The sequence below is a fragment of the Phyllostomus discolor genome, chromosome 6, assembly GCF_004126475.2.
Source record: "Phyllostomus discolor isolate MPI-MPIP mPhyDis1 chromosome 6, mPhyDis1.pri.v3, whole genome shotgun sequence".
Classification (NCBI taxonomy): Eukaryota; Metazoa; Chordata; class Mammalia; order Chiroptera; family Phyllostomidae; genus Phyllostomus; species Phyllostomus discolor.
The window spans coordinates 167,845,981-167,865,978 of NC_040908.2; the positions used below are offsets into that span (position 1 = coordinate 167,845,981).

General features: G+C 65.3%; 2 protein-coding genes across 2 annotated transcripts in view; one reads left to right on the plus strand and one right to left on the minus strand.

Annotated features, from left to right (window-relative positions):
• The window catches only part of IGHMBP2 (immunoglobulin mu DNA binding protein 2), a 5,037-nt gene extending 2,940 nt beyond the window's left edge, over nt 1-2,097 (plus strand). Inside the window, exons 2-3 of the mRNA XM_036030028.1 lie at nt 106-300; nt 1,733-2,097. Coding sequence (XP_035885921.1) covers nt 106-300; nt 1,733-1,930 — 393 coding nt within the window. The 3' untranslated portion in view covers nt 1,931-2,097. The remainder of the gene's footprint in view (nt 1-105; nt 301-1,732) is intronic.
• Nucleotides 2,098-15,532: 13,435 nt separating this feature from the next.
• Nucleotides 15,533-19,870, minus strand: LOC114490403 (mas-related G-protein coupled receptor member F). The gene is made up of 2 exons (XM_028504355.2): nt 19,727-19,870; nt 15,533-16,621 (listed from the first exon to the last, which is right to left on the minus strand). The coding sequence occupies exons 1-2, from the start codon at nt 19,772-19,774 to the stop codon at nt 15,638-15,640; spliced, it is 1,032 nt and encodes a 343-aa protein (XP_028360156.1). The 5' UTR covers nt 19,775-19,870; the 3' UTR covers nt 15,533-15,637.
• Between the last annotated feature and the right edge of the window lie 128 nt (nt 19,871-19,998).

Here is a 19,998-nt window from a genome sequence, read left to right on the forward strand (position 1 = left end):
CGCCCGCTCGCCCGGACCCCGAAAGCAGGGCAGGCCCAGCCGTTGGCGGGGCAGACGTGGGCCCGGTGGGGGCGTCCGGTCGGACCCTGTTCCTCCCTGCCTGAGCGGTGGTGTCGCCCTCCCCCAGGACCCTCGGCCCCCGGCCTGCCGGCCACGGAGGACTTCGACGCCCTGGTCTCTGCCGCCGTGAGAGCGGACAACACCTGCGGCTTCGCCAAGTGCACGGCCAGCGTCGCGACCCTGGGCCAGCTCTGCCCGCACTGCGTCCGCCGCTACTGCCTGGGCCACTGCCTGCCTGAGGTACGCCGGCCGTGCCGGGGGCCTGGGCCGGGGGAGGGGCCGGGGCCCTGTCTCCCAGCTCCGGGGCCTGGGCAGACGCCCTCCAGACGGGACCGGTAGCTGGTCACAAGCTCTAGGTGTCTCCAGGGCTGTTTTCGGAGCCCACCCGGGCAGAAGTAGGAGAAATGCCACACGTATGTGCTCACGACAGCCACGTGGGTGGGAATTCTGGGGGTTTGTCCAGGGCCCCTGGTTCTGTCGGCGGGGCAGGCGGGGCCCCTGGGCCACCGTCTGAAACGGGCTGGCAGCTGCCCGCTCCTTCATTCGCTCCTTGAGCTCGTGTCCGCGGGCACCTCCTCTGCCAGGAGTGGGGACTGGGGACCAGAACAGGCGTCGTCTCTGCCCCAGGGGCCCCTGGGCCTGGTGGCGGCATCAGGTTAAGAGACCGGCATATGGCACCGTGCAGTGGGGGTCCCAGGGGCCAAGGTGGTGGCTTCCCAGGCAGTGGCACTAGGGTGGAGACCTCACAGAGAGAGGGTGGTGCATTCCGGGGGCCGGAGTCCGGGGGCGGGGGGGGCGGGACAGACAGTGGGGGCTGAGCTTTGCCCGGCGTCTGCCTCGCAGAGCTCCAGCCCACTGCTGGTGGCAGCAGGGGGCCTGGAGGGTTCCGGTGGAGCTGGGTGTGAGAGACGGGGCTGCAGGGCAGGGAAGGCCAGGAAGGGAGCCAGGGACTTGGATGAGAGGCCCCAAGGGGCCCCTGGGGGGTAGGGGCTCGGGCCCCGGGACTGATGTCTGTCCAGAGTGAGGAGAGGAGGGGGACCCAGGGTGGTCCTCGGGGCTTTGGTTTGGGCCGTGGGCTCTCAGCAGGGGTCCGCCCCACCTAGAATGCCGCTGGCTGCCTCTGGGTGGCGCATTGGGGAGGAGCTGTGCCCTGCTGTGACACCCTAGGTCTGGGGTCAAGGCTGCTTCTCCCGGGTGAGGGGGCTTCCCCTCCGCCCACCCCTCTCCATGTCCACGCTGTCGGGACAGTGGGCAGGGTTCCGGAAGGGTCTGTGGGGTGTTTGACAGCCGTCACACCCAAGTTTGTGCAGCCAGGGTTTGAGTGGCTGGGCCCCTGAGTGCTTCCGACAGAGTCCCCACCCTTGTGCCATCAGCCAGTGGCCTGGTGGAAAGGCCAGCACAGCCTCTGCCAGACCGGAAACCCCGGCTGTGGTAGGGCCGCGGGGGTCCCTGCTCTCTGTCTGCTCTGGGACCTTAGCGGGTCCCAGCTTGGGGGTGCGGGGCAGGGAGCCCGCGGGTGAAGGGTTATTTACATGCAGGAGAGGACGGCCCCTCCGGGCTCTCGAGCTGTTCAAGTAGGGGATCGTGGTGTCCGAGCCCCCAGATGGGCCGGACTGCAGGGCCGTGTCCCCACGTCCCCCCTCGGCCGCCCTGACTCCCGTGTCCCCCCCAGATCCACGGCTGCGGGGAGCGGGCTCGCGCCCAGGCCCGGCAGAGAGTCAGCCGGGAGGGGGTCCTGCACGCCGGCAGCGGGACCAAGGACCGGCCCCTGGACCCGGCCAAGAGGGCGCAGCTGCAGCGGAGGCTGGACAAGAAGCTGGACGAGCTGACCGGCCAGAGGAGGAGCAAGCGGAAGGGGAAGGAGAAGTGACCCAGGCCCCTGCCCCTCGGCCTCCAGGCCTCGTTTCCAAGCAGACGGGCGGGGGCAGCGGACTGCCCCCCGGTGCTTCTGCTCCTCGCGGCCGCGCCCGGTGCCCGTGGGAGCCAGTCGGTCCGAGCCAGCCTGCACCGCCTCCACCGGGGCTCCGTGCTGCGTGGGGCCTGTGGGGAGAAGCCAGCAGGGATGGGGCGGGGCGGGGTGGGTCAGCGGTGCCTGTTGGCCTCTCTCAGGGCCCCGTGCTGGGGGAGGGGGCGGCGGGGAATGCCATGACCCTCCCCACTCCCGCCCCAGACCGTCCTCCAGGCCCCCCCTTCCCTCCCAGTCAACCCCGAGATTCCAGCGCCTGAATTCCTGCTGCCACGAGGGACGGGAAGGCCCTGTTCCCTTGGAGATGTGCCCAGGCCTGTCCACTGTCCGGGGCCGCCGGCCTCAGGCCCTTCAGGGAGAGACTGGGCTCACGTGCTGGGCGCACTGCGCCCGCGTGTCCCCGGGCGGCCGGCTCGCCCTCCGCTGGAGCTGCTGTCGGCTGCCCCGGTGGCTGCGGCGACCCCACTCTGACCCCCTCCCCCCCAGGGCAGCGGGTGCTGCTGTGAAGCGGGGCGTCATGCTGGGGTGTGGCTCCTGAAGGCCCCCTGGCCCCCCGGGGGCCCGTCCTTGGCGCTGGGGTTGGGGTTGGTGCTGGCCGACGTGGCTGCTATGGGGGGGCCGTCCCGGGAAAGAGCCCGGGGCCCTGAGGGCTCCCCGAGTCCTTTGCCAGATGCTCTGCTGCAAGAACCTCAGGTGGATGTGCTGTTTTGACCTCAGGGTTTTATTTGTTCAGAAGGGACGTAAGTTATTTAAGAATAAAGACGTGTGCACACCGCCCACCGAGTGTGGTCTGTCAGAGGAAGCCCCTCCCCCTCCGCCCACTGGCCCCCCCGGCTGCGGCAGGTGCCGGGCAGGTGCCGGGCGAGCGGCGTCTGCTGTGCACACTGGGGCGTCTGGGGGCCCCAGGGGCGTCAGAGTGGGCTGCGGGGACTGGCGAGGTCGGGGGTGGCTGCCTGCCCGGGGCCTGGGGCTGCCCTGGGTCACAGCTCTGTTCTCCTGCCCCCACCAGCTCCCAGGTCTGACTTCCAGGGCGCCCTCCGCCACCTGCCCTCCCAGACCCTGCTCACGTGCTCACCGCCCTTGAGTGCTCCTTGTGCCCCGTGGCCCCCGGCGACGGGGACGCCCAGCCTCCCTGAGCGGCCCTCCTGGCGGCCGTGCCCCCGGTCTGGGTCTGTGTCCCTCAGGAGCCTTGTTCTGCGTCTCTGAAGTGTCCTCCTCGGCGGGCCCACGCACCGTGACCCTCTGCTTCTGCCAGTGTGGGGCCGGCTCCTCTTGGGGGCCCGTCCCCTGCCAGGGCCCAGTGGCCCCTGTGTGCCACTCTCTCACTCCCCCTCGCCCTGCGTACACTCCTTCCTGGGCAGGGCAGGGACCCCGTGGCACCGGGTGTGAGAGCCGCACTGCCCACTGATGGCTCGTGCCAGCAGAGAGCGCGCCCCCATGCAGGAGGGACCTGGGCGACTCGGACAGTCAGCGCAGCCCTCGTGCCCATGGCGGGCCGGAGAGTGTGCACAGGTGTCTGAGGCAGCAAGGCGTCTGCGTCTGGCTGGCGGCACGGCTGTCGCGGGCACAGCTGCTGAAGGGGAGACGGTGCTCTCCCCCTGCGGGGCCAGCCTGCTGGCAGGAGAGAGTCACCCAACACAGAACAGCCAGGACGGGGCTGGGGGATAACCTAGCTCATTGTGGCAGCACCTGGATCCAGCCACACCTGACCCCTTCACCATTCTTCCCAGTGTCCTGAAGTAGTAAATCCCCTTTTTAGCTGAAGAGAGCCTGCCTTGTGTGTCTGTCGCGGCAGCCACGGGGTCTTTGCCGGCTCGGTGGCGCCCACGTCTGTGTCTCAGTGGGTGCACGCACCCCATCTTAGCACGGGGACAGGGCGGGCTAGGGCACTGTCCTCGAGAGAGAGAGAGAGTGCACAGGCCCAGCTCCTCCCCGTGCCCTTCCCACGGCCGTTCTGCCAGGAAGAGCTCGCAGCGCGGGGGCAGGGCTGCTGGGAGGGTCTGGAACTGGGAGCCCCCGGGTCTGAAGGCCGCCTCCGGCGACTGTGGCTTCAGCAAGTCTCTTCCCCTCCTGGAGCCGGTCTGGCCCTCCCTGCCGGCCGTGCTGAGCGGCCCCTGGGCGGAGGGGTGGGCAGCAGCGCATGCTGGCGGGGGTGCGGGTGAGCGGTGCCCGCCAGGACCTGGTGTGGAGCCTGCCCCCTCAGGGAGTGCCCCTTCCTCTCAGACAGCCACTCCAGCCAGCTCTGATGTATCTTTAAACTGTCGGGGTTGCCCCGGCTGGCGTAGCTTGGTGGATTGAGCGCGGGCTGCAAACCAAAGCGTCACAGGTTCAATTCCCAGTCAGGGCACGTGCCTGGGTTGCAGGCCATGACCCCCAGCAACCGTACATTGATGTTTCTCTCTCTCTCTCCCTCTTTCTCGTTCCCTTCCCTCTCTAAAAATAAATAAATAAAATCTTAAAAAAAAAGAATAGTATTTCTAAAACAAAAAACCCCAAAACTGTCGGGGTTGACGGCTTCCGCATAGAATGTTTCCGTCTCTCGTGCAGAGAGACCTTGTTAGGAAGGTGTTGCTGGTCGCTGTTGCTTGAAAAAAGTCCTGCTCTTGGTTCAGACAAGGGAGCCCAAAAAAAGGAAAAACCATCGGGAGCCAGAAGTCTCCCCAGCCAGCAAGCGTGACCATGGTGACCTGCGGGGCCAGGGTGCCAAGGACTCCACCCCGGGGTCGTGCCTCCCTCCCCCTGTGGTCCGGGCCGGACAGCACAGGAGAGCCCTGCCCTCTCGGCCTGTCGGCCCTGGGTTCGCTCCGGACCCACCTCGTCCAGGCCGGGCCTCGCCCCCCCACCCGGAAAACAGGGAATGACAGGACCTATGTCACAGGGCCGCTGGGAGGACGAGATGCCCGAAACCACACCTGGCATCTCGGCACTCAGAATCACCTCCAGAGACCGTGTGGGCTCCCACACGGGGGCTGCTGGAGCCCAGGCCGGGGTGCTCGGGCCCCAGGAGCCGGTCAGCTGCTTGCAGGGACCGCTGGTTTGGGAGTCTGGCCCTCGTGTGGGCTCCGGGCCCCTTCTGAGCCAGCAGGCCCACCGTCACCCCTGGCCGGCCCGTGTGTGTTTCTCAGGCGTGCCCCAGGGGGAGGGGCCGGTGGGCCGGTGGGCACCATGCTGCTCCGGACGGCTGGGCCCGGGCTGTGACCTGGCACCACTTACAAGGAGTGGCGTGCTGTGCCAGGAGCATTGCAAGAGCCGCAGCCTTATTTGGTCTGGAAACTTCTCTGCCTGGAGAAGAAGCAGAGAGAGGAAGCGGGCTTCTCCTCCTCTGGGCGGGCAGACGCTCGGGTCTGCTGGGGAGAGCCACCGTCCCTGGGTTGTTTTGTTGCCTCTCTCCCCTGTTTGGCCGGCTGCCTCCTGCAGGGGCGATTTCCCCCTTGCCCTCCGCGGCCGCCGCCCGGCTCCCTCCTCCGCCCTGCCTGCCAGGGAGCTGCCTGGCGCGGCTTTCCTGCGGGAGGACCATCCTCACGCCGCCGTGCACTCACCCGCAGCCCCAGCGAGCGCAGTGTCAGGAGGTGGGCAGGGCCGTGCAGCCTCCGCCTGGCCGGGGCCCCGGGTGCCGTCTGCCTGGCAGCCTGCGCTCCCTCCCTCTTTGTTTGTCGAGAGTTGCTTCTGCACGTCTCTTACCTGATTCTCAAACCGTGAACAGGTCGGCCTCTGCCATCGGCTTTTCCCGTGGCTGCCGGGGCGACCGTGGGGTCTGTCCCCTACTCTGCCGAGTCGGCACGGCTTGTGGATCGGCTACTGAGGGTTGCACCGACCTCGAGCTCCTGGGGTGAATCCCACCGGGGCGTGGGGTGGCGTGTTTACCTGTGTTGCTGTGGGGGCGTGCAGAGATGTTTGGGAACCACAGTTTTGGGGTGTACTCCAGCTCTGAGGTGAACCACTTCCCGGGGTGGCCGCACTTAGATTCTGTCCATGGCGTGAGGTGGCACCGGCGGGACCCAGAGAAAGAGACCCACCCGGGGGTCTCACACCCCTGGACTTCCTGTGAGACGCCACACACTTCGCAGTCCTCGGGTGCGGGCGGGCAACGGCATCAGCAGCTGGTGCCCCAACCCAAGCTGGCTCTGTTCACCCCCACCCCCACCCCCAGGTGGGCAGAGCAGGCCCTGCGTGAGGCTGTGCGGTTGGCCTTTCGGGGTCACCCCTGCTGCGCCCTGCCCATCGGGCCATGCACACGGGCCGTGGCCACGCAGAGGGGGCGCTTCCAGCTTCTGATTCGCACGGAGACACTCTGGAGACCGCAGTGGTCCTGGGTGGAGGGAAGGAAGTTGGGGGGGCAGGGAGCGCCTGGGGGAGATCACAGCCCAGTGGGTGCGGGTACTGGAGATTCCTGTCATCTCTGGCTAGTGAAGGAGTGTCCTGGTCCCGTTTACACCCTTCCCCCCCCTCCCCCCCCTCCGCCGAGAGGGCACAGCTGGCCAGGGACGTGTCCTCCCGGTCCTCCAGCACTAGAGGTCCGAGCACCACGGCCTCGCCCACCCCTGAGACTCCTGTTCAGCATGTTGCTGTAACTCTCGTGTAGGGACACAGCCCCCCACAGCTGTGACCCCCAGCAGTGGCACGAAAAAATGGAAAGTGTTTTCAGAGCATGGAGCCCTCCTCGAAAGAGACAAAGGTCACCCTGAGAGGCGGGAGCACGGGGGTCTATCCGCAGTTAGCCTGAGGCCCGAGGGCTGCTGCCGGCCGTGAGGCTGCGGCTCGGGCAGGACTCGGGGAGTCTTTCCTCTGTCGGGGCTGGGGTGCAGAGGGCCAGTGCAGGTAGGGTGGGACCAGAGCCAGGGTCACAGGGTTGGGGGGGGCAGGGCTTCCCAACTCAGCCGAGGGAGAAATGGCTGTTTCCATGGCTGCGTAACAACTTGGCCTGAAACTCGGTGGTTTGCTCCTGGGGCCTGGGGCTCAGGGACCAGGACAGAGGACAGTGAGGTGCAGAAGTTCAAGGCTGTGGCCCTCAGCTGGGGACCGGTGGCTCTCAGGCTCCCCTGCTTCCCTCGCTGCCCTGGGGTTCTCCTGCCCCTGTACACCTCGTGCACCTGAGGCCCCACACCTGAGGCCCCGCGGGGGTGAGCAAGTCCCCTTTGTAGTTTTCTGACAGTTTCGTCAGCAGTGAGTGGTAATGTTTATCCCAGTTTTTCTTCTGCATCTACTTAATCATCTTCTTTTTTTCCTCCCGTAGTCTGTGTTTGGGGTGAACATGTGGTATTAGGTTTCCTGGCGGTTATGTATCCTTGTATTTCTAGGATAAATCCTTCCTAGTTCGCTCTGTTTCCCCCCCTGCCCGGCGGTTCTGATTTTTTTAATGAATTTTCATCCGTGTTCGTCGGAGAACTGGCCCATCACTCGGCCTTCTGGGGCTCTCTTTGTCCTTCCGTGTCAGAGCCGCAAGGCCGCCCTGGAGAGCCTGCCCTTTTCCTCTGCGCCCGGGCCAGCGTGCGTCACAAAGGATTATCGTCCCGTGTTGGTTGGCAGGCGCCGGGACCATCTGGCCCAGTGGTCCGTGCGGGTGGGCGCACGGCCGCGCACAGCTCCGAAGAGCCCCGCCGCCCCAGCTTCTCCGGCGTGTCGGTCTGCTCAGGTGTGCAGTCTCCGGGCGCGAGGGCCGCCAAGGTTTTTCTGAGCTGCTTCCTGGTGTCCTGTGTCGGTGTGATACTGGTACCATTGTTAAAAGCTTGATCCCACCTGCCGTTTTTTATTTGTGCCTTCACTTCTTCTTCTTTTTTTTTTTCATTTATCCGTTTGCTAGAGGTTTGCATTTCAAGAACTTTAAAAAAAAATTATCTCGCCCTGGCTGGCGTAGCTCAGTGGACTGAGCGCGGGCTGCGAACCAAAGTGCCGCAGGTTCGATTCCCAGTCAGGGCACATGCCTGGGTTGCAGGCCACGGCCCCCAGCAACCGCACATTGATGTTTCTCTCTCTATCTCCCTCCCTTCCCTCTCTAAAAATAAATAAGTAAAATCTTTTAAAAAATCATCTCTACTGTTTGTTTCCAGCCTGCAGTGGCCACGGTCAGATGTCTGTTAGGTTCAACACACGGTTAAATAGTATTTATCAGTTTCTAGTGTGTGCCAGACATGCAGGGCTATAGGTATACAAGACACGTGTACATGTATAACATGTGGTACACACATGTACACACACACACACACCACACAGTACATGCATGTACGTGTACTCACACAGCAATGACCATGATGGACGAGCCCACCCCAGAGGACCGGCAGCCACCGGGGCAGGAAACACGCACAAGGTGGGGCCTTGGAGTGGGTGGGGCCTATCAGAGTGGGTGGGGCCTCGGAGTGGGTGGGGCCAGGCGGTTCTGAGGAGGGCGGGCTGCTGGGAGACACCAGGGGCCGGGGGCCAGGGGCAGGCGAGCGTGGAGGACAGAGCGAGGTCCCTCATGGCTGGGGACCCTGCTCCCCGGCCCCTCCCTGGCTGACAGGACCCTAGCCGCAGGGCCCGGCGAACACGGAGCACTCAGAGGCCACGTGGAGCAGTGTCTGGGCAGCTGTCTCAGGACGGAGGGCACAGGCAGAGTGGGCAGAGTGGGGTGCCCACCGGCACCCGCAGTTCTCGAGACACTGGCTCCCACGCCCACCTCCCCACACGCATCGGGCCCCTGCCTGTTCTGAGTCAGGGTCCCGGGGCCTGGCCAGGGGCCCTAAGCCCACGGGCCCCTTCGTGGCTGCCACTAGGTGTCTGCCTGAGGGCGCTGACTGCGGGCAGACTGGGCCGCGCTGTGCCGGGTCCTGGGGCCGAGCGACGAGCAGACGGGCGCGGCTGCCCCCTGGAGGTGACGTCCTGCACTGCAGGGAGGGAGGCGGTCGGTGGGCAGGAGGAAGACACCCTCCGACGCGGTGGCGTCCCCGAGCGGGGCGGTCGTCACCCTGAGACTCGAACAGACCCCAGCTGCTGAAGGGTTAGCGCACCCAGGGGTGGCTCTAGAAGAACCGCCAGGGGGTGGCGCTCCACAGCAGAGACCGCCCTCCCCCCCCCCCCAAGATGCACCCAGGAGCCAGCTGTGGCGTCGGGGAGCGCAGTGACCTGAAGGTGTCTGTTGTAACAGGGGCGGGGAAGTGAGGTTTGGAGGCAGAAGTTTTATTTTATGTATTTTATGGAAGGACGTGGGCACTACTGCTCGCCGTGTGCGGATGGGAATGACTCAGTGCAGCGGGAGGGGCTGATGGTGCAAGGAGGGGCCGGGGCTGCAGGGGGCGCCCCGGGCAGGGGGGCGCTGAGAGGGGAGGGTCCCCACGTGGCAGAGGAGCAGGCCCAGCTGGGGGCTGGGCGTCACCGGGAGAGGTGGAGGGTCCGCCCACGGTTCGTGGCTGTGGGGCGGGAGGTGGCCAGATGACGCTGCCTTTTCTCGGGCATCCTCATTTTCAGCAGAAGTAGAGGGAAGGTCACATATTGGGACCGAGGAAGGAGGAGAGGGATTTGGGAGTTTCGAAGAAAGGAGAGTCCTCGTCCTGACTGCTGTGGGCTGGCTAGTGTCCCCTCACACCCGCCTGTGGAAGCGCTGACCCCCCCAGGCCACTGTGTGTGGAGGTGGGCCTGTGAGGAGCGGGGCAAGTTTCAGGGAGGTGACTCGGGTGGGGCCCTGGTCTAGTACGATCAGCGCCCTCCTGCGAAGAGACACCAGGGGGCGCTCCCTCCCTCCTGCCGCCTGAAGCCCAGAAGACGGCCCTCGTCCTGGACGGAGCGCCCAGCACCTGGGTCTCCGACTCCCACACGTTTCCTAATACAAGCAGATGACACATATGCCGCATGACAACGGCCCCGGGACTCTTGTCGGGCCTGTGCCCAGGACCCTTCAGAGAGCCGTCTCCAGGCTCCCGCTGAGAAGCTGGCAGGAGCTGGGGGGTAGCGGCAGACCGGCCCCACCCACTGGGAGGCGCGCCCTTGCTCCTGCCCCGTGGAGGGCTGGGTTGAAGGGAGACGGATGGGGCCGGGTCCTGCAGGGAGCGCTGGAGGCCGACCCCAGCGCTACAGGGTCATCTGGGACGGCCACGGAGACCTCCGAGCATGAGCAGGCTCCGTGGGCGGGAGGCGGGGCCGGGCTGTGGAGGGAGCTGGGCCCCGGAGGGAGTCAGGCCCTTGTGGGTGAGGAGAGGCCCTTACACGTCCGCCCCCACTGCCCGCCTAGTGAGGGTCTGGTTAGTGGGCTCTGCCTGCTGAAAGGGGGGGAGGAAGGCACCCTGGACCCCGAGTCCAGGGCCTTATTTCACGTCTGAGTTCGGCTATTTGCTAGTTGGGGACCACCTGTCCCGGAAACGGGATCCCCTCCAGGGCAGGATGCAGGCAGACACCTCACCGGTGTCACCCGCCATGTCAGGGGACCTGCAGGACCCGAGCAGGGGCCGGGGGTCGGACCCCAGACGTCTGGGACCCCTGGAACCGCGTGTTCATCGTCCCCACCCTGCCCCGCGGGGGCTAGATAGTGGGGCGCACGCTGGACATCAGTGTGAGGGAGGAGACGCTGAAGCTGGGGCCGTCGTCCCCAGGTCAGTGCTGATAAGAGAGGTGACTCAGGGCAGGGAGGCTCCGCGGTGCTCACGGCCATCCCCAGGGACGTGGGTCCGACTGTCTGAGGCTCCGATGGTCCGAGGCTCTGGTTCTGGGCTTGCAGAGGAGGAGCCAGGACAGGGGCACAGTGACAGACCGGGAGATGCAGACAGACCACTGGAGAGGACGTGAGCTGCTGACAGGCCCGGTGCTTGGGGTCTCACAGCCCCAGTGCCTGGCGTGTCCCCGTGTTCACGTGTCCTGACAAATTACTGAGAATGAACAACGGGTCCCTGGGTCCAGCTCTGGCTGGAGCCCATCCACCCTGGACTGCTCAGTAACGGGGGCCAGTCCCTTCTGTGCGTGTGTGTGTGTGCGTGCGCACATGCATGTGCATGTATTTCAGTGTGTGTCTGTCACTTGCAGCCAAGAGTCCTGACCAGTGGGGGTGGTCAGACCTGGGAGAAGCAAAGTCACGTTACAGACCCCCACCCTCCGATGCACACTTGGCTGGACCCTGGGGGGGTGGCACAGGGACACCCTTGCTGCATTGGGGGGCGGGTCCGCTCTGTTCCTGACGCCCAAGGTCTCCTAGGGACCGTCCAGCGGAGGCCCGGCGGTGGGGGGGGGGCTGAGTGTCTGAGGGAGGGCACCCTGGTTCCGGGTGCCGAGTCCAGGTGTGTGCCCCGGCAGGAGGGGGCCTGGTTTTGGTTCCTAGTTCTCCCAGCTGATGGGAGCACGGAAGCCCAATACTCTTCAGTCCCTTGCTGGCTGCCCACCAGAGGCTGCCCTCAGCTCGCAGCCTGGTGGGTTTGGGTAAGACGGCCCCCTCCTCATGGTGCCGGCCCCGCCTCCCGCTCCAGGGCCTGGCCCGGGGGGGGGGGGGGGGGCGCAGTCTCTGGGGTGTTAGAATCACCGGGGAGGGACACTCTCTTTCTGCTGGGATTGCTGAATTCATCAAATGTAAGTGGGGGCCTGCCATTTCAAGTGTCCCCTGAGAATGAAGGAGTGCAACCCAGACAGAAGCAGAGCCAAGAACCAGGAAATGGGCGACCGCAGGAACATGTCTGGGGGCCCCGGATCCAGCGTGTTTACGGGAAGATCCCCTCTGGGAGCCCCCCCATGCACTCCACCCCCAGGCTAGATGAAACGTGGGTTTCTGCACTCCTCACCAAACTTACGGACCCCCATGGTGTGGAAGTCTGTCCGTGAAACTAACCTGTAATCTACAACCAGTGCTCTCTAGCTGTGAAACTAACCTGTAATCTACAACCAGTGCTCTCTAGCGGAAGCTGAGGTGATTGGCGGCTCAGGCTGCAGGCGGGGGCAGGGGCTGGGCGGGGCTAGGGGTCCAGGGCTCCCTGGGGAGTTCTGGGTGGAGGGGAACATCCATGCACCCACTGGGTGAAGACGCGGCACACGCAGGTCAGAGTCTGCTGGGCTGCACATTGACTGAGGGCGTTTTACTGGATGTAAACCAGACGGCAGCGAAACCGACTGGAACGATGTTGCAGAACCATCCCTCCGGGTGGGTAAGCGCTCTGCCTTGCCAGGAAACTTTGCGCTGGCACTTGGACCCACTGAGCAGAGCTTTCCATGAGTCTCAACTCTGTGAACTGTGTCCTGTTGTCGTCTCTGAGCCCCACTGGCTGCTTTCCCGCCCCACCCCCGCCCCCCACCGGCTTAAAATACAATATTTTGTGCTTGCACTCGGGTGCCCTGGTTCGGGAAGGTCTCTGCGGTGGTGTGTTTGCCTCACTTTGGCCTCGTGGGCATGTGTGAAGGGCCCGTCGTACCTGGCTTCTCCCCCCTCCCAGAGAGGCTAGACCCTAAAAGTGCACCGTCTTTCCATCCCACTTCTAGAAGCAGCCCTCAGTTCCTGGGGAGGAGGAATCCGCCTGGCCGGCCGAGGGCTGTGAGCTGAGCTGAGCTTGTGCCACAAGACCTTGGCTTTGAAATTCCGGCATGCAATAGAAAGCCCATGTTATCGAAAACCACAGTAGGCGGGGGGCTCGAGGAAACCGGGTGGGCGCCGGGTGGGCAGCTGCTCGCTCGCCGGGGGCAGGTGAAGACAGCAAGAGGCCCGAGTGTCCAGGGCTTTGCTGTGCTGTCTGCCTCCTGCCCCCACTGCGTGTCTGAGGCCGACAGCCCGACACAGAACTGTTCCTCTAGTCTCAGTCTTGCGTGGGGCCGACAAGGGGGGTCTGGGGTGTCCTTGGGCGGTGGCAGGTGACACTCGGAACTCTGACTCCCGGTGCTCTGCCGACGGCTAGCACAAAGGTCAGAGGCCTGCGCTTCCAGGAAGTGAGGCGGTCGCTGAGCCTGTGGACGGCGGTGGGGCTACAGCCAGGGGGTGCTGTCCTCCTGGGGGGGGCTGACCTTGGATGAGCAGCTCCACCCACCCGTGAGCCCGGCTTCCACATCAGGCACCAGCCGCTGCCACCATGGAGCCTGTTGTGAAGAGCAAATGAAATTTGTAGGTGGAGCTCTTAGCACAGACCCACGGCACACAGTAGGTCCTCAATAAATGGCGGTCTGTGCCTTAGTCACCTGTGCCCGGGATGGGCTGTTGCCATGAACGTCTCTCCTTCCGTGGCCTCACCTCCTCCCTTCCCCCTGCCTCGGGCCCAAGGCCTGTGGCACTCAGGGAAACTGAGGCACAGCAAAACCGAGGTCCCACAACCGGTATAGGTGGTGACCCTGGCTCCCGGGGTCTTGCTCTTGACTTTCACTGTTCATCCCTCTCACCGACTAAAAGAGGGGGCTTCTCCTCTTGTCTGTGTTTGTAGAGAGACTCGACAGGAAGCGTGAGAGCACCCCGCCCGGGCCCACCCCCGCCCTCCAGGTCCCCTTGGGGAGGAAGTCCTGCTAGTGAGCACCAGAGCTGCTGGGCAGCGCGCCCCTTGGCCCAGCCCCCCAGTACCTTCTGTGTCCGCACAGCAGTGCCCCTGCCCCAGACGCAGCCCTGTGGTCCCTCGGCCCAAGGCATGGTTCTCAGTGGAGTGGCCAGGTACCTGGCTGCCGTGTGGGGTGGAAACTTTTGCCAGACCCCCAGAAAGAAGGCGGCTTGGAGGGGGTGGGCGCTGGGGCCCAGCTGTGCTGCCTTCGAGGCTGGGGGTGGGGGGGAGGTGGAGGACAGCCCACCGCCCCACCCCTGCGTGGCTCCCTGGCCTGCTTTGATAATTAAATCCCAGAGGAGGGGGAGGGAGGTGGTGGAGGCCCAGGGCTGCTGCTGCTCTGGCTGCCTCCCCTCCAACCGCCCCGGGGGTGGGCAGGAGGTGCCATGAGCCCCCCTTCCCTGGGCCTGTGGGCGGTTGGGGGAGAGCAAGGCTGCTCCCTAGCCAGACCAGTGCTGGGCGCACAAGGAGGTCCACCGGCTGGGAGAGGCCCAGTTCCTGGCGCTGACCCCCCCCCCCCCCCCATCTCCTAGGCCTGGTGCCGCCGAGGGCGGATCGTGTTCACACGGGGCCCAGGCCTCTGTTCGCCTCCGGGCCGGCGGAGTTGGTGGGCAGGCAGCCCTCGGCCACGGGGCCTGGGCTCTGAGCCTTGGTAGGGAGGCCCCTCCCGTCTCCTGGCGTGGGTGGGGGGACGCTCCCCGAGAGGGCTCAGGGCTAGAGGCCTTGGATGGGGGTTGCTGGGGGGAAGGGGTGGACCCCAGGCACTGAGGACCCAGGTCCCCAAATGGCCCATCAGCCGCCCTCACGAAGGGGCCCTGGTCCCTGCGTGAAGTAGGGGGGTGCCGGCCCAGGGGGCTGCCCTGCCTCAGAGAGTCTGGACAGGGAGCAAGAGGAGAAGATGCAGCCCCCCCACCCTGGGGGGCTTCCGTGTGGGCACACTGTGCGCCTCACAGGCAGGGGACATCGTAGCACAGGGCCTGGCACCGAGTAGGTGTGATGGAAACTGAGGTTCCCAGGGACAGCAGGGGCCGGGGTGGGTGGGTGAGGGCCCTGGAGGGCACCCAGCGGGGGCGTGGCTGGCCGACCGCAGCTCACTCTGCAGAGGAGCAGACGCCCTGCCAGGAGAGGCAGCACGTGTGGTTGGGGGGCGGGCATGGAGCACAGAGCAGTTGGCGGGGGGGCAACTGGAGAGCCGGGAAGAGCGGGCTGCCGGGAGGTTCCCAGTGCTTGGAAAGGCCGCCCAGGGCTGCCATTGCCCAAGGGCCTCCCAGTCAGGAACCGGACCGTGGAGAGGACTCGGAGGCGGTAAGATACAAAATTTATTGATGCACACTTATCGTCTTTTGTAAAACTTCCTTTGGCTACACTGAGCCACTGTGCTTGAAGGTGGGCTGGGGGGGCCCGGTAGGGCCAGTGCCCACTTGGGGGCGGGCCTGGGGCCCGGAGACCGCCAGGCAGTCTGCAGGCGCCCGAGGACCAGACGGATAGCAGCTGGGACGCGCCGCCTGCTCCGGAAGGCTGCCGGGCTGGCCGGCATGGAACCAGAAGAGAAAGTGACCTGCCCAAGCTGGCTGAAGGTCCTTCCCGCCTCTGCCTGCTCGCTGTCACCACAGGGTCCACCAAGGGGGCGGGGGTGGGTGACCCAGCGCGCTGTCCCAGACAGCCCCTTCCTGTCCGGGTCTGCCGCCAGCGCCAGCATCACCCAGAGAGGGTGCTGAGGCCGGAACAGGTGCCCCGATGGCGGGAGGAGGCTGGTGGCCAGATGACGGTGAGGTTGGGGCTGTGTCATTTCCCAGGCGGGCTCCTGTAGAGGGGCAGGAGGTGGACAGGGCTTGGGGGCCCCTCCCATCTCCTTTCCCGACCAGCCTGCGGTAAGGAGGCCCACCACCTGAGGACACCTTCCGGGGTCGCTGATGCAGGAGGATGGCTGGGGGCGGGGCCTGGTGAGGCCACAGGGTCTGTTGACCGGTGGCTGCTGGGTCTCTTGCTCACTCATGGAGCCTCCCGCCCACGAAGAGGGAGGCCTGAGGGGCGGGAGGCAGACTCTCTCCCTTGTATTCAGCACCAGGGCCGCTGCCCAGTTCCTGTCCTGGGTGAAGGGTCTCTGGAGGTCCCGGCTGCTCAGGCCCCTGCCTCCCCTCTGCGGGTCCGCCCCTCAGGAGGCGTTCCCAGGGGAGCCCTGCATCTCCATGCCGACCGTGTTGGGCGTGCCGCCCCCGACCTCCCCCAGCTCGGCGCCGTCCCGCAGGGCCCGTTGGAAGACCACCCTGAGGGGCTCCCAGAGCCGCTGCGACTTGTCCCTCCCCGCCAGGAAGTAGACCACGGGCTTGGCGCTGCAGTGGATGCAGATGCACAGGTCGGTGACGTACTCGGGGAAGGGGGCGGGGATCTGGAAGACCCAGAAGAGGAACCAGTCGATCCCCAGGTAGATGGAGGACACGAGGAAAACCGAGACCACGGCCAGGATGACGTGGTTGAGCTTGGCGGAGCGCTGGCGCCGCCGCGCGCGGCACTCCACGTGCAGGATGAGCGCCAGGCAGGGCAGCACCATGAGCGGGCAGAAGACCAGGAAGAGCAGCACGCCCAGGAAGACGTCCATGTGCCGGCAGGCGCCCCCCGCGGCCTGGCGGCCCAGGAACACGCAGCAGTAGTTGTGGATGCTGGTGACCAGGAGCGACAGGGTCCAGAGCAGGGCGCACACCACGGCCGACAGGCGCTTGGGCCGCTGGCGCCAGTACCAGGCGGGAAAGACGACGGACAGGCAGCGCTCCGCGCTGATGGCCGGCAGGAGGCTCACGCCGGCGACGAATGTGCAGAGCCCCAGGAGCCGGGACACGGCGCGGACGTATTCGGCAAAGGTGCTCAGGAAGCCCCCCGTGTTGAGGATGGCGAGCACGGCCTTGCTAAAGAGGTAGCCCGCGTCGGCGCCGGCCAGGTGCAGGAAGTAGACGGAGAAGGGGCTCCGCTTGATGGAGAAGCCGAAGAACCAGAGCACCAGCCCGTTGCCCACGAGCCCGCACAGGCAGAGGAGCAGGAAGATGTAGTTCACGACGGCCGGCGGCGGCGGCGCGGCGATCTGCTCCATGGTCAGGAAGCCACGGCTGTACAGCTCCGGGGCCTCGCTCCCGCCCGGACACATCTGCGCGGCAGGGAAGGGGGGACACCGAGTGAGGCCGGGTGAGGCCGGGTGGGCCCGCCCCGCCCCCAACCCGCCCCCACACGTGTCCCGGTGTGCTGGCCCTCGCGACGGACACGCAGCGCCACCGGCTCCGGAGCGAACTACTTGGCTCCAACTAGAGCAGATGACACTTCTGATTCCGCTCTGTGACCCAGACTCTGGCGCCAGCAGCCTATGGGAGTGACCGTGAAAAATAGCCGGTCACCAAGAAGGGCACCGGGCCGCCCACCTGTCCCAACAGCCACTCAAAAAACGTCCGCCATGCCGAGCGGGGGAAGAGCCGAGGGGCCTCTCCAGGAGGAAGGAGAGAGGTGTGGCCAGTGAGCATGCGCTGTGTCCTAGGGCGCTCCAGGGGCGCTGCGGGGGTGTTGCTGGGGCGACCGCCTGCCTGTGGACTCCGGGCTGCCCCGCTGGGAGAATGGGCTCACTACCTGTCAAAGTGTCCATGTTCTTCGGGGAGACAGGCCACGGGGGGCAAAGTGGCTTGGTGTCCGCGATTTGCTTTCACGCAGTTGTGGGGAAAGGTGTAGCGCTCGTGGGCGGGGATGTGGAGAGAGGGTAACAGCGACCCGCCGGGGGGTGTGTGGTGTTCATTGTACTATTGTCTCAGCTTTTCTGTCTGCTTGCAGTATTTCATACTAAAATGTGAACGTATTTGTTAAAAAATAAAATCTTGCCCCTGGCTGGCGTAGCTCAGTGGATTGAGCGCGGGCTGTGAACCGAAGTGTCGCAGGTTCGATTCCCAGTCAGGGTACATGCCTGGGTTGCAGGCCACGGCCCCCAGCAGCCACACATTGCTGTTTCTCTCTCTCTTTATCTCCCTCCCTTTCCTCTCTAAAAATAAATAAATCAAATCTAAAAAAATAAAAATAAAAATAAAATAAAATCTTCTCTGCCCCAGCAGGTGTGGCTCAGTGGGTTGGGTGTCGCCCAGCGAACTGAAAGGTCTCTGGTTCGATTCACGATCGCGGTACAGCCTGGGTTACAGGTTTGGTCCCTGGCTGGAGTTCATACAGAAGACAGCCAATCAATATGGATGTTTCTCTCTCTCCCCTCCCTCCTCTCTAAAATAAAAAATATATATTATATATATAAAGCCGGGCCAGGGGCCCCTCTGGGACTTGGGTGGTGGGGGGTCTGGACCTGGTTGGGGTCCCTGGGGCAGGGGTGTGGGGAAGCACTTTGGTGTTTTAACACCTGGTCTGACTGCTCGCGTGTGTGCAGCTGGACCTCAGTCCCGCCTGCAGGGTCTGGGTCAGTGTCTGATGCAGTGAAGGCGGGCCAGGTGCAGGAAGCAGATGGGGTCGGGGAAACCAAGCCCCACTGGAGAAGCAGGTGGCCACTCTGCTCCAGCCCTGACCGTCCTTCCCTGTCCCCAGAGACGCCAGGACTCCAGATTGTAAGGGGACTTCCCTGATCTTTAAAGGTCCACATGTAAAAGCTACCGTGTGGGCCAAACACATCACACCTCCGTGCTAGGCTCGGTCCTCCTGCCGTCGAGGTCGGTTTTCACCTCTCACTCCAAGGCTGCCCAGAGCAGGCAGCTGCCTATCCCACACGGGGCAGACATCACTAATCCATCTCAGCACGCATCCATCTCAGCACTCTTCCCGGTGCCGGCCCCGCCCACCTCCCCACCCTCCTCCCCCCATCCAAGGCTGGGTACCGGTTCCCATGGCTCAGGGCTCTCTCAAACAAAACAAACGGGAAAGCTCTTAAAGCAGGACCGAGGTGCCACCTTCCAGATGGCCGCCAGCCCAGGCAGGAAGCTGGGTCCCGAGGGGCTGCTCTCGGGGTCTGACACCCCAAGAAAAATCGAGGGGCCTTCTGAGCCGGGTCGAGGGGGATCTACAAACAAGGGCCTGCAGGGTGTGGGCCAAACTGGGAAAGCACTTGAAGGGGTCCTAACCACCGCCCATCATCCACTGGGAATGTTTATTGGCTCCATGCCTCGGTCCGGCAACCCCCATGCCCCTTAACTGGCCCGTTATTCAGCATTTCCTGCGGGTGGTTGGACCACTCCAGGCCACAGGGCAGCTGCTCACCAGCCTCCCCTCAGCCGGGGACCCAGACCTGGCCATCTGTGAGACCCGAGGCCTGAACAGGCCCGAGGAGGACGGGCCCCGATGCCGGGAGGGGACCGGGCCGCAGCGCTGGAGCAGGCAGGCTGGTCACTCCCTGCCTCTCCAGGCTGGAAAGGGCCTGCAGTCCCAGCCCGGAGTCGGGGCGGGAGGGCCGGGCGGTGAGTCACGGGGCGTGGGGCTGCCACCGCTAGACACGTACCGCCTTGTGAAATGCCTGCTCTGAAGCCCGGCCCTCCCCGGCCCTGCCTTCTGCCAGGGCCTTCTGGGGCCTCCCCCCCACCCGGGGCTGTCCCACTACTGCCCCACAAGGCCGCCACCCCTCAGTGGTCACTCTCACAGGAGGGAAATGCCAGGGACTGAGGGCAGGCCCTGGGCCAGGAGTCCGGGCTCTGTCCGGACCTCCAGCCCCTCTCCCCCACCCTGGCCACGTCACTGTGCCCGTGGCAGCCTCAGTGTCCTCAAGTGTGGAACAGGGGCGCTAGGTGAGCGTGAAGTTCTTTCCACCTCAAGGGTGTTTTCCTTGCACGTGGGAGGGAACTCCAGAGCGTTCCAGGGTCCCTGGGGTGGGGTGGGGGCTGTCAGAGTCTCTGGGAGGGACACATGACTCAGACCCTGGCCTCGGGCAACCCTGGCAGGCTGGCTCAGAGCGGGCCACACCCCACAGACACTGTGCCAGCAGGGCCCCCTCAGAGCCAGCTTCTCGGGGTGGCCCGGGGAGATAGCCCATTGACCCATCTCTACAGGACAAAGGCGGAGAGAGGTCTCTGGGCTGGTGACTGATGCCCCAAGGGATTCAAGGGTGTGGGGTCCCCCATGCTTGCCTCAATAGTGAGGACAATGAGGACCCGAGGGACATCCCGCTGCCCACCCGTCTGTCCTGAGTGAGAGGAGGGGGCCCGTGGAGCAATGAATTTGGGGGTGGGGAAGGCTGGGCTGGGCCCGCCCCTCCCGCCACCCCTGCCCCGCTGCTGGGCACACTTGCCTTGTTCCGGTCGCCGGGGGCGCCGTCCCAGGAGCAGTTTCCGGCCATCTCCAGGCCAGCGGAGTCCGGGTTCCTGGCGACCCTGCTCACAGCTCAGCGGCCGGCACAGCCCACCTGGCCAAGGCAGGAGGGACCGTGTCAGGGCGGCGATGCTCTTGCCCCTCCCAGGCCCTCGCCCCCCGACTCCCTGAGGGGCAGGGCCACGTGGGAGGCACAGGGATGGTTCTGCTGAGGCGGGCAGGGGTCACCACCTGCGTTCACCCCCCGCTGAC